Below are 12991 nucleotides of genomic sequence, written 5' to 3'. Positions count from 1 at the left end.
TATTCAGGATAAAGTTCTCTACTCTGGGGAATGGCTTGCCTCGAGTTTTTAATACATAGAAGTTCAGGTTTAGATTATAGATGCCTGAAGCTAAGACAGTGGAATTCAGGTTTGGGACAGAATACTTGTAGTTGTTTGCTATGAACATCATAATAGCTGTGTACTTCGCTCTGGAGGGTCATTCTGTTTCTAAGCAACCGATGCCTTGCACAGGCTACTCAGTGCTCGCTGGTGTTCAGAGTTAAGCTTGGCAAACTCCTTGGTTTTGATCAAGGGGAGACTTGTAATCACAGTAATAAATAATGATTGTACACAGTTAGGTACATTGGGGAGCATTTAATAAGGCTTGCTGGGTATAGTGGTGCACACCTTTAATCCCAGCACTCTGGAGACAGAGACAGGTGGAGTTTGAGGGCAGCCTGGTCTACATATCTCCAGGACTTCCTGGGCTACCATAGACCCTGTCTCAAAAGGCCACACACACAAAATTCTTAGCTGAGAGTGTAGTTCAGTGATAGACTATATGCTTAGGAAGAGGGGAAAAGTCACTATGTTCAATAATCAGTAAAACAAATACCCCAAAACCTTCAGTAAGGATAAATTTTGCTTAAGTATGTTTGGTTTCTTTTCTCTGCTATTTGAACAAAATTTCAGAAGAAAGTCATTGTTTATATCAGTGTATCTGACATGCCTAACAATAGCCAGTGCTACCACCCATAAAGTCACAAAAGTAGAGTAACTACATGTGAGATGTTCTATGTTGACGGCAGAGAAGGGAGCTATTGTAGGCACAGTTGCCCCTTACTTATCACTGTGAAATCTGAAGTACACTCCACCCTGCCCATTGTCAGCAGTGCTTACAGGCTTGGTTCTAACTAGAAGACACAGTTGGTCAGCTTTATGGGTACCTTGCCTCGGTGCTCAGAGTCTGTCAAAATTGTGTTAGACCCATAGGAAAAAATATGGATATCATTTGTTCATCTCTTCAGTCATAGACTGTAATCATTTTGGAGTAGAAAAACCTCCATTTCTGCATGTGTCCCAACCATGCTATTTGTGGCCAGTGAGTCCTCATGTGCCTACGCTAGCCTCAGTTTCCTCCACAAATTAAACAAGGTGGACCAGATGATCTCCAAGGGCCTTTCCTGGCTTTCTTGTCATGAAGTTCCATTTTACTTTCTTTTTATGCATAGGCAGCTGGGGCATCGTTACCTAGGTCAAGTATGACTGTTAGGACTGGCAGCTGATCTTGTGTCCCAGTAGACAGATACAAGCAACAGCAATGCCAAGGTCCTTTAGGAAGTTTGTGCTGGGTTTGCTGAAGTCATCAGTGAAAGTCTTGGATGACAAGGCGCTCCTGAGTGCCAGAGTTATCATATGGCAGTGCCACTTTGTGGGTGCCCTGTTGGCATGCTTCTTCCTTCCTGTTTGAGATCCTGAGTCACAGCATGAGTCCAGCTCACATAGTCAGTCATTGCTTCCTCCAGAGTCCTAACTGGTCCAGGATCCTGGCGTAAGGATGAGTGAGGTACCCACAGTTCAACATTTGTTTGTTTGTTTGTTTGTTATTTGAGACATGGTTTCTCTGTGCGGCCCTGGCTGTCCTGGAGCTCAGCTCTGTAGACCAGGCTGGCCTCAAACTCACAAAGATCCACCAGGGATTAAAGCTGTGCATCACCACCACTTGGCTCTGAATCTCCTTTTAAAGTTGTGGGAATACCAGGAAGTGATCAGTGTCACAGCACCTAATGATGATGGCCTTGACTTTTATTATTTTGCAGGGAGTGGGTGGGCTCGAGACAAGGTTTCTCTGTGTAGCCTTGACTATCCTGGACTCGCTTTGTAGACCAGAATAGCCTCAAACTCACAGCGGTCCACCTGCCTCTGCCTCCCAAGGGCTGGGATTGAAGGCGTGCACCACCACCACCTGGCTTATGGTCTTGACTTTTAAACCTCCTGATTCTAGACATGTGTTCCTTTGCCAATATACTACCAACACATTGATAGGCTTAGTTGATGTACTGTGGTTAAGGTTAATTCTCTGATGATTCTGAACAAGGAAACAAGTATTCAAAATGGCAGTTGTACCTATGGGGAAAGGTCCTCTTGTCCCCTCTTGATGTGACTACAGCAAAACCTCCGTTTATGACAAATCTTGGGCCATCCTGGGCCTGTCACTCATTTTGTTTGATCTTTTGTCTTTGTAGCCAAGACTGTCCTTAAACTCCTGATCCTCCTGCCTCCACCTCCCACGTATTGGAATTACAGCCCGCGCCATTGTACTTGATCTCATTTTGTTTGATCTTAACTTGGAAACAGTCCCTGGGGATAGTTGGAGGATTTGAGTATTTCTGGGATGTCACTGTCCAGTTTTGAAATAATTTTGTAAATGGGTTTCTTCCAGGAGGGATCCAAGTCTTTCCCTGTGGAGACAGCCCTGAAGAACTCCTGTAACGTTAAGGTGGCAATTTCCAAGAAGCAGTCAGGGACCTGCAACCCCAAAGACACCCAAGAATAGGAAGAAATGAGGCTGGAAGTGCTGGCACCGTGGAGAGCCCACTGACTGGCTGCTGCTGCCTCAGAGTATGTCTCCTGTGCTGCCCCAACGTCTGCAGCCCAGCACTGCCCTGTGCTCTGGTGAAGCACAGACCTTAAGTGACCAGTCAGCAACCTGAGTTGCTGATTCCACCACTTGGACTAAGTTGGTGACTAAGTTGGACATGAATTGCAGTTTATGACTGCTGTGCCTCATCCCATTGTCCTCTAGGGCTCGGAATCCTAAGGACTTAAATCTCTGTTTCCAAAGCCATCTTGAAGGGCTGGCTGGCCCAGGACCCTCACCCAAACCAGTACCATAGGTGATGGCATGTCCCTCAGGCCTTTCAGGTGCGGCTTGGGGCGGGGAGGGAACGGCTGCCACTGCCTACCAAAATGCCCATCCCCATGTGGAAGGTAGAACAGTGCTGCCACCTCACACTGGCTCTAAACCCCTTCCTCCCCAGAGATAGGCTTCCGTTTCCAAGCATGCTCTGCCTGTGGAGGCCAGCAGCCTTTACACGCTTAGAGAAATCAATAAACTCCTGTGACTACAGTGAGAATAGCAGGAAGAAAGAAATGTACCCCGTTAGCAGACACACTGGACACCTGAAGAGGAAGATGGCAGCCAATAGGTTATGCCACCTAAGAACCTATCTGTGCCACGTGACACTTAGGCTCTAAGGCACCACCATACACCTTCAAGGAGGCCCCAGGAGCTTGAAATTCTTTTGCCGTGTTGTATCCAGAAAGAATTTGAATTTATCACACAAACAGAACTGAGCTGCTGGGTGTGGTGGTGCACGCCTTTAATCCCAGCACTCAAGGCAGAAGCAGGTGGGTCTCTGTGAGGTCGAGGTCAGCCTGGTCTACAAAAGCGAGTCCAGGACAGCCAATACTACACAGAGAAACCCTGTCTCCAAAAATAAAAATAAAAAATAAAAAATAGACCTGAACAGGTGAAAATGCAAGAGCCAAATGTTAAGAAGAACAGAAGTTGCCAGGAAACCTAAGCAAAAAGTCTAGTAGATGCTACGACAGAGGCCAGCATTTGGTACTGAGCCGCCTGGCACTTGAGGTAAAACGGCCAACAGTCGCTGTAACTTGATAATTACAGAATAGTAAGTCTAGGTTGGTAAAAATACTAGCAAGCCAGGATGCCAGGATGTGATCAGGCTGGCTGTATTTGCTCTACCCACCTGTTGCCTGCAGGAAGATTTGGAGGCTGTAATCTTTATTGGTGACACAGAGATTGGCCAGAGGGGATGTTTTTAGAGTGCTGACCATTCTGAGAAAATCTGTCTCTGATCTCATGGGACCCAGTGCATCGGCTTACCTCAAAGTCATTTCCTTTGTTATAGTGTGTGTTGAGAACTCTAAAAAGCTCTGAGTCACGGAGAACCACCAGCATTTGGGGGTTTGTGACACCATCGGAAAGTGCTTGCCGGGCATACTTTTCAATTTGGATGTAGTAAAATTCACGGAAGTTGCTGAACCACTTGATCATCTGGGAGGTGATGCAGCGGTTGAACTGTGTGAACAAAGGGTTCATCAAGTCAGACATTTGCCACAGGGTGCTCAGAATCAGAACTGTCCGTCTCCGCTTCAACATGAGATTAATGTGAATGGACTTCAACCACTAACCATTTTTCCTCCAGAAAAAGAAGCCACAGGAACTGGCTAGTCCCGATCAGTTAGACTAAAAACTCCAGTGCTCACCAGAAAATAGATTTTATGCACTAGACGTCTAGGCTTCTGTTCGTGTGTCTAAGCATGGCTTTGGGTGGGCCCATGGAGCCAGGAGGGCCGAGGGGGATGGTAAGTGTGGGGCAGGGAACAGTTTCATGACAACTAGAGTTGCGGGATGAGTGAAAATCCAACTCAGTGTTTACTGTGGGGATCTACATGACTTAAAGACCTCGAAGACTCAGCTGAGGTATGTCCAAAGCATCAAGAGCCCCTACCTCACAACTCAGGGTGGTGGCCCTCAGAACCTGCCTTTGGGATGCTTGGGGTGTGGTTCCAACATTCAGGTGTGGTCACACTTGATTTGTGTGTAGTTCCACTCAGTTTTGAGACACAGTAGTCTAGATGTAAATTTGATGGTGTCTTATAAATATTTTGAGTGGGGATCAAACCCATGTCTTCATACACACTAGACATGTGCTGTACCACTAAGCTACATCCCTGGCCCCTTAACGTTTTATGTCTTTCTTTACTGTTTACACATTTTTTTTTTACACTTTTGGATTTTCAAGACAGGGTTTCTTTGTATAACCCTGGTTGTCCTAGAACTCACACTGTGGACCAGGCTGGCCTCAGACTCAGGTCTGCCTCTGCCTTCCAAGTGCTGGGATAGAGGCCTTAGCCCACCACCACCACCAGACAGCTCACATTCTTTTTTGTTTTTTTTTTTTGTTTTGTTTTGTTTTTTTTTAAATAATTAAATAAATAAAAGATTTGGGCTGGGCCGATAGCCATGATGTTTTACGTAAACCTCCATATATGTCTTCACACCACATGCATGCAGTGCCTGTAGAGGCCAGAGTAGGGCATCAGATCCCCTGGACTGGAGTTCGAGACGGTTGTGAGCCACCCTGTGGGTTCTGGAAACCAAATCTAGGTCCATACCAGGAGCAGCAAGTGCTCCTAACCACTGAGCCATCCCTATAGCCGCATTCATTCATTTTCATAAGATCCCCACCAAAAAGTAGTTACTGGACCAAAGAGTTCACTTACTACTATCTCTTTTCTGCCCTAAGCTTCCCATGTACCTCTGGGGTTATCCACTGCCCAAAGGCCTAAACAGTCTGAAACCTACCCTTTCCTAGTGGAAGGAGATTTTTTTTCTTTCAGGCTGTCTCAGAACAGGAGATTGTACCTGTTCCATCAATAATTCGAAGGACACATTAAGACCCAGGATTTGCCTCACACTGGGCAAAACACATAGCAACAGGGGAGTTATATAGAGGCTGAAACGCAACGTGTGGCTTTACCTGAACATCAGGGAAATAAGCTTTCAGGAGGCTGGAGCTGGGGTACCTCGTGAAGAAAAACATTAGTTTGGCCTTCTTCAAGTGGCCTGGGCTCAGGCCTTCCTGGATGTATTTTGGTGTCAAGGAAAAGATCATTTTAAAAACACGAGTTTGTAGCCGGGCATGGTGGCGCATGCCTTTAATCCCAGCACTTGGGAGGCAGAGTCCAGGACAGCCAAGGCTACACAGAGAAACTCTGTCTCGGGGGAAAAAAAAACAAACCACCACCACCAACAACAACAACAACAACAAAACCCACCAGCTTGCAAAAGAACAACAAAACACCAGCTTGCTTTCTGTGCTGTCAGCACTTTCACAAACATGGGGAACATTTCTAAAGCTCACCAGACTTTCTGCAAGATGTGGCAAGCACCAGCCCTACAAAGTGACATCGTATGAGACTCCCCATCTGCCCAGGAAAGCAGCCTTTATGACAGGAAGCAGAGGGCTTGGGGTGGGGCCTTTCCACTGCAACTCCTAAGAAGATTGTGCTGAGGAGGCCGAGCGCTCAGGCTAGCTGCAGAGCTAAGCCAATTCTGGATATTAAGACATGGGAGGTAATAAAGGGGCAAGTGATCCAGTCTAAGCCAATTTTGTTATAAAGACAATAAGATCATGAGGTTATATTTTAAGTTTTAAACTGTGGTGAGGCACACCTGTAATCCCAGTAATTGGGAGACAGAGGCAGGAGGATTGAAGTTCAAGGTCATCCAGCCTTGGAATTCATGAGACCCTATCACAAAAAAAAAAAAAAAAAAAGATAATGAACCAGTTTATCAAATAATTTTACCAGATTACCCAAGTAATGATTGTGTGTTCCTTGTGTTTTTTCCTTGACTGAATGGGGAATTTGCTGTGGTTTTCTTTTTCTTTTTTTAAAGATTTGTTTACATATTTTATGTATATGAGTGCTCTGTTTTTACATACATCTGCACACCAGAAGAGGACATCGGATCCCATTGTAAATGGTTGTGATGAGCCACCATGTAGGTGCTGGGAATTAAACTCAGGACCTCTGGAAGAGCAATCAATGTTCTTAACCACAGAGCCATTTCTCCAGGCCCCTGTATTTTTCTTTCTCTGGAAACTGATCAGGTGAGTTGGAAGCCATTCGCGTAGTTATGTTGCACAATTTTCAAGCATCTTAGTGTGTGAAAATCCCAAGGCTTGTCTGGCACTGATGCAGCTTCCTGGGGCCTGAGTGCTTTTTCAGAATGGGATAGGAGAAGAAAGCTCTGCCACAGACAATCCACTTGGAGACCTCAGGTAGAGACTTCCTTCCATTCCACCTCAGTTTCCTATAAAATGAGAGAGGAGTTGCTTCCCTGGTCTCCATTCTGGCCTTGGCAAGTGTGAGCCAGCAGACATATAGCCAGACAGATATCAGATCCCACCATGCTCTCTCTCTTGAGAAGTCTTTGTCCTGAGCTACATCTGTGCCACACCTGGCGCATGGCAGAACTTCCCCTCATTTGCTGAGCCACAGCTCCAAAGCTGGGTCTGCTGTGGTACCTACTTTTCCTTCCAGAGTTAGGCCTTGCTCAGCCAGGCTCCTTATACAAACATCTATTATGACATTAGTCTTACTGCAGCTTTTACTACAGGTGTCGTCTCCCCAGCTTAGACTGTGATCTCCCTGAGGGCAAGGGCTTGATTGCATCTCTGTGCTCCCCATACCCTTCCCAGTGCCAGGAACACAGCAGGCGTTCAATAATTGCACACTAAAGGAGTGAATGGATGGCCAGCATTAAGTCAAATATATATAGGAAGTTATCCTGTCTCAAAAATGAAGAAGGAAGAAAGAAAAAAGAGAAGAAAACGGGGCATGGTGGTGCACACCTGTAATCCCAGCACTCTGGGAGGCAGAGGCAGGTGGATTGCTATGAGTTCGAGGCCAGCCTGGTCTACAAAGTGAGTCCAGGACAACCAAGGCTACACAGAGAAACCCTGTCTCAAAAAAAAAAAAAGTTATCCTTCAAGCTACCCCTCTTCCTGAAGAGAGATTTGCTCCCTTTTCACAATAGCAGGGGTTCCGTGGTGCTGCCCCCTAGTGCACATGAATGTCTAGAGTCAGCAGGGGTGTCTGCTAAGGAGCATTCCACAGAGTAACCTTGGGTACCACATCTATTCATTGTAGCTGTAGGACAGTGATCCCAGTAAGAAAAATCCACTGAATGTAGCTGGGCCAGGTGACTAGGCTGCTGTGTGGAAGACCCTGCCCCCCTCCCCATTGGTTCATAAAGAACTGTGAAAATATAGATTTGGGAACTCAAAATTTTAAGTTAGGGTATTGATTTGATCACCTATTAGCTGTGTGAGCTGGGGCAAGTCATGCCACTTCTCTGGGGCTCCTTCTAAAATGTGGTATAGTGGTTAAAACTTGTGCTTGGGCCCTTTAATCCCAGCAAGCACTAGGGAGATCAGAGACAGGTGGATCTCTGAGTTCAAGGCCAGCCTGCTCTACAGAGTGAGTTCAGGACAGCTAAGGCTACACAAAGAGAAACCCTATCTCGAAAACAACAACAACAACAACAACAAAACAAAAAACTTGTGCTTGGCTATCAGATCCTGGGTTTGAATCCTGCATCCTTATTTGCCTGTTTTGTGACCTTGGACAAGTCACAAGTTAGTTTGCCTCTGCCTCTCAGATTCCTGATCCTCAACCATAGCCCTTATCTGAGACACTGAGCCAAAAGGAGTTCTGAGTTCAGAATTTCAGTTACTTTATAAACGGCTAATGTGGCAGCAGGGGTTGAGAAAGCGAATAGCATGCAATTAGTTGAACAACCGAAAAGATCTGAATTGATCTTGGAGCTTTTAGAGTGTAGTGCAGCGGGATGGCAGACATGTTTGTGTGATCCACCTGCCACAGAGAAAGCCCTCCATAAACACTGCCATCTTCATTACCCTGCCTGTCTTTTAGGGATTTTTTTGTGTGGCTTTCATGGCCCAGAAAGCAACCTTGCAGACTACAGCTAGCAGGGGGAGGGAATAGTTGGAGGGAAAGCTGGTTAAGATGCTCCCTGGGAGCCTCTGATCATTGCAAAGTGTGTCCACTGTACTCTGACAGAGGACGTGGAACCAGGCCCGGCCTAGGGCTCTCTTAGGATAGGCCCCCAGACCTGAAGCTCATCCTCTTTTCACAAAGCAAGGACTAGCATATACAGGCGCCTTCAAGTGTTAGCAAATTGAGGGCTGTCTTCTGTGGGGGTTGAAGCTCTCTCATTACATCAGAAACTCACCATTTCAGCTAGGCTAGCTGGCCAGCAAGCTCTCAAACAGCCTCCACCTCTCTCTGCCATGGGTTTACAGGCATGCCCACCCGTGCCTGGCTTTTTACGTGCATGCTGGAGGTTCCAACTTAGGCCCTCGGGCTTGAGGAGTGAACTCTTGCCCACAGAGCCATTTGCCTAGTCACCCACAGTGAGTCTTCTTAAGGAAGGTATTTCAATAGGGAGTCTAAGTCAGTGGTATCTTATGAAAGGCCCAGACAGGTAGCATTACCCCAAGCCTAGTGTGTAGAAAGGATATTCTTTTTGCCCACAGAGGGAGTGTTGGAGAAAAAATTTTTTCTTGGCATTGCTTTTTAGGTTTCACAGCCTTCCAGGGAAGCCTGAGCTTTGGGGGTGGTTTTACTACTATAGACCAGCAGGGGGCACTCATAGCCCTTAAGAAACAAGGACTGGCACTGACCCTCTGGGTTTAGAGCCTTGCAGCTGCCAGGCAGACAGGATTATTCACACCTGAGTTTAGGGCTTCAGCCACATGAATCTGCAGGCAGCCCCTACAGGGACAATGAAATGCCCCCCCCCCCCACTTGCTAAGGAACACAACATTCTACATTTGCTTTCAGGTACACTAGAAGACGCTGGTTGGAAGGTTCTTAGCCTTTAGGGTTTGGGCTCCCTATATTCTTCTGTTGAAACTTCACTTCTCACTTGAGCATACTAAGGCTCTGGGACCTTCCACAGGTAAGAAAGTAACCAAGCTACATTTCCTGACCCCTCCCTGCTAATTTAACAACTTTAAGCTGGGTGGTGGTGGTGGTGCATGCCCTTAATCTCAGCACTCTGGATAGGAGGCAAAAGCAAGTGCATCTCTGAGGTCCAGGCTAGCTTGGTCTATAGAGTTCCAAGACAGCAAGGGCTACAAAGAGAAATCCTGTCTCAAAAAAGAACAACAGAGCCAGAGCCTTGCCTCACACCTGTGATTCCAGCACTCTCGGAGGCAGAGGCAGGTGAATGTCTGTGAGTTTGAAACTAGCCTGGTCTACAAAGTGAGTCCAGGACAGCCAAGGCTACACAGAGAAACCTTGTCTCAAAAAACAAAAACTGAACAAAAAATTAATAAGCTAAGGATCATTATGAGGAACACTATTTAAGAGAGAGAGAGAGTTGGAGCCGGGTGTGGTGGTGCACACCTTTAATCCCAGCACTCAGGAGGCAGAGGCAGGTGGATCGCTGTGAGTTTGAGGCCAGCATGGTCTACAAAATGAGTTCAGGACAGCCAAGGCTACACAGAGAAATCCTGTCTCGGAAAAACAACGGGGGGGGGGGGGGAGATGGAGTGTAGTGGCGCACACCTGTAATTCTAGCACTTGGGAGGCAGAAGCAGGCAGATCGCTGTGAGTTCAATGCCAGCCTGGTCTACAGCCAGAGCTACTGTCTTGAAAAACAAACAAACAAACAAACAAACAGAAAGGCAGGGGGCTTTGCCTAATGACTGATTAAGAATGTAATAAAGTAAGATCTAGATTGCTGCAGGCCAACTTGGATGGCTTGGGCTTCCCCACGGGATGGGAAGGGTTTCATCTTTGTCTCTCTCTGTCTCTGTGTGTCTGCCTCTCTCTGTCTGTGTCTCTGTGTCTCTGTGCCTCTGTCTCTCTCTGTTTCTCTCTCTCTCTGTGTTTCTCTCTCTCTCTCTCTCTCTCTCTCTCTCTCTCTCTCTCTCTCTCTCTGTCTCTCTCTCTCTTTCTCTCTCCTTATTTTTTGTTTTTCTGGACAGGGTTTTCTCCATGCAGCCCCAGCTGTCCTGGAGCTCACTCTGTAGACCAGGCTGGCCTGGAACTCACTCTGTAGACCAGGCTGGCCTGGAACTCAGAGATCCGCCTGCCTCTGCCTCCCAAGTGCTGGGATTAAAAGTGTTTACCACTGCTGCTACTACCACCACCTAGATGAAAGCTTTCTCTTAACCTGAAGGCTTCTCACCCTTCCAGCTGCTTTTGGGGGAGTCAATTCTCTGAGGGAATCTACTCCTTCACCCCTTAGTTTTTTGATCCTTGTGTATTCATCATGACTATTTGGACTGTGCTAAACCTGTGTTTAGGGCTGTGAGGTTGGGGAGGCCAAACCTCAGATGAGGTCATTCCTTACACCCTCTCTGCCTGGGAAAATGGGCAGCTGGTAGCCCAATTATATACTGAGTTCTTCCTTCCATGGGGACATTTCTTTAATTTTTGGAAGCCCATTTGAATTTAAAAGCAAGCAAACAAAACCATTTTGGACCCAAAGAAACAACTCATTTATAGCAGAATTTGATGGGTCATAAAGTAAATGAATCTTCCTATGATACTTCAATCCTAGAACGTGTTTCCACTTGGTTATGAAATTAATATGCTTTGAGGCATGAGGAAGAAAGGCCAAAAGCCAGGCATGGTAGCTCATGTTTACAATCCCACCATGTTGGAGGCTGTAGCAGGAGAACGGCCAAGGGTCAAGACTGGAGTACAAAGTGAGTTCCAGGCCAATCTGGTCCCTACCCCCAAAAGACACTGGGAAATTAAAATTAAAGATATTTCCTGTATAACATAGATATTTGTCCCCACTTCTTCCTCACATTCTGGTTTTCCTGTTTCTCTGGGTGGTGACCATGACAAATCAATGACCAGTAAAGGATATGTGGATGGAAGAGAAAGTAAGTGTGTCAGCCATGCCCTGCAGCACACTGTGCTCCATCTTCACAGAGGGCAGGAGAGGCTGGCTTTCAAGGTGGACAGGGGTGAATGGCATGGGGAGCGGCTGCTGCCTCAGCCCCCAAGGTTGCTGGACAGACTCTAGGGAGGTATGACTTTGGGAAGATGAGTCCCGTGGAGGGCTGCCATCCCAGTGGTGATTAGGCCCACGACCCAGAAGCTGACTAAGAATCTGATTTTCCCAGATGTGGGAAGGCACAGCTGTTAAGGGACAATTTGATAGGGAACTTTGATAAGGTTTAGGGACTCCTCTAGGAGAGGCAGGACACGTAGGAGAATCTCGAGGCCTCGCCAGTGTTGAATTGCCCAAGGGAACCCCAGCTTGTGGCTGGACCCTCCTGGGAAGGGTGGCAAGAGCAAGGGGGTCCTTATAGGCACTTCTCCCTGTTAGCGAAGGCTGGCTTCTGCCCTCTGATGCTAGCCCCTGGCAGCTTTGGCCCTGCTGTGTGAGGTGGCCTGGTGGATCCAGTAGCACCTGTTGTAATACTGAGTCCACAGCCTGGGACACGGCCCTGTTCAGTTTTTTCCTCAGAGTCTCCATCAAAACACGTGGACCTGAAGGACCGAGCATGGGCTCCTCTGACTGCGGTTGAACCTCAGCAGTTCTGGTCTTTACTGCTGCTCCACAGAAATCCTTGCTAGAACTCCTGTGGGGTTTGCTCTCCATGGTCCTGGGGCTAGACGGGCAGCTGTTCCTTGCCTTTGCTTCCAGAAGATTTCTTTGTTCACTTCCTGTTTCCTGCGCTGGTGCTCGGGCCTCAGTGGCCTGTAGGACATGCTCCTGAAGATGTCTTAGCTGTTGCTTCAGTAGATGAAGCTGTTCTTTCACCCGGGCACCCCCCTTTCTGGGCCCTCGATCCCAGGCAGGACTAGATTTCAGGGGACCTTGGTGCATGGGAAGGCTCTGCTTTCTCTTCCGCTCCCGGGCCTTTTCTGGACAGCCTGAGCTCTCCCTGGCTCTGCCTAACACCAGGGAACCAGGAGAGAGACACATGCCTCGGACAATGGTCTCTACTCTGGCCCTCTTTGCCTGGATGTGCTCATCCCCAAACCAATCGACCTCAGTGAGGCTGGAGCTCGGCCGTGGACTACAGGGAAAGGAGGCATCTCTGCTCAGCTCTGCTGTGGGTGGGCTTCTCTCCTGTTCCAGGCATGTTTCTGCCAGGTGGGAGCAGGTCTGGGACTGAGGAGAAAGCAAGCCAGAGCGTGGATCCATCACCAGCCCCTCCAGGTACTTGTACAGACCTCCAGGAAGGAGCCAGGGGCCTTTGAGAGCCCTCCCTGCCAGTGAGCAGGCAGAGGTGTGGCCGACTGTGCTGGATAGTCCTCCTCACACTCAAAAGAGTGAAAATCAGCTACCTCGGGGATTCAGGAAGGCCAGGGTGATGGAACCTCTGGGTCAGACTCCTGAAATCAAAGACAAGAAGAAAACAATAGAAAACAATTGGAG

At 47.5% G+C, this 12991-nt stretch overlaps 1 protein-coding gene across 1 annotated transcript; it reads right to left on the bottom strand.

Moving 5' to 3' along the window:
* Positions 1-1853: 1853 nt before the first annotated feature.
* Positions 1854-12757, bottom strand: PROX2 (prospero homeobox 2; the record flags this gene model as incomplete). Its single annotated transcript, XM_084791471.1, has 4 exons — positions 1854-2490; positions 3872-4066; positions 5532-5633; positions 11462-12757. The coding sequence occupies 4 exons, from the start codon at positions 12755-12757 to the stop codon at positions 2305-2307; spliced, it is 1779 nt and encodes a 592-aa protein (XP_084647597.1). The 3' UTR covers positions 1854-2304.
* Positions 12758-12991: the final 234 nt, after the last annotated feature.

This window comes from Acomys minous (assembly GCF_964271855.1).
Source record: "Acomys minous genome assembly, chromosome: 8".
NCBI lineage: Eukaryota > Metazoa > Chordata > Mammalia > Rodentia > Muridae > Acomys > Acomys minous.
This window is presented reverse-complemented; position numbering and strand designations above follow the sequence as displayed.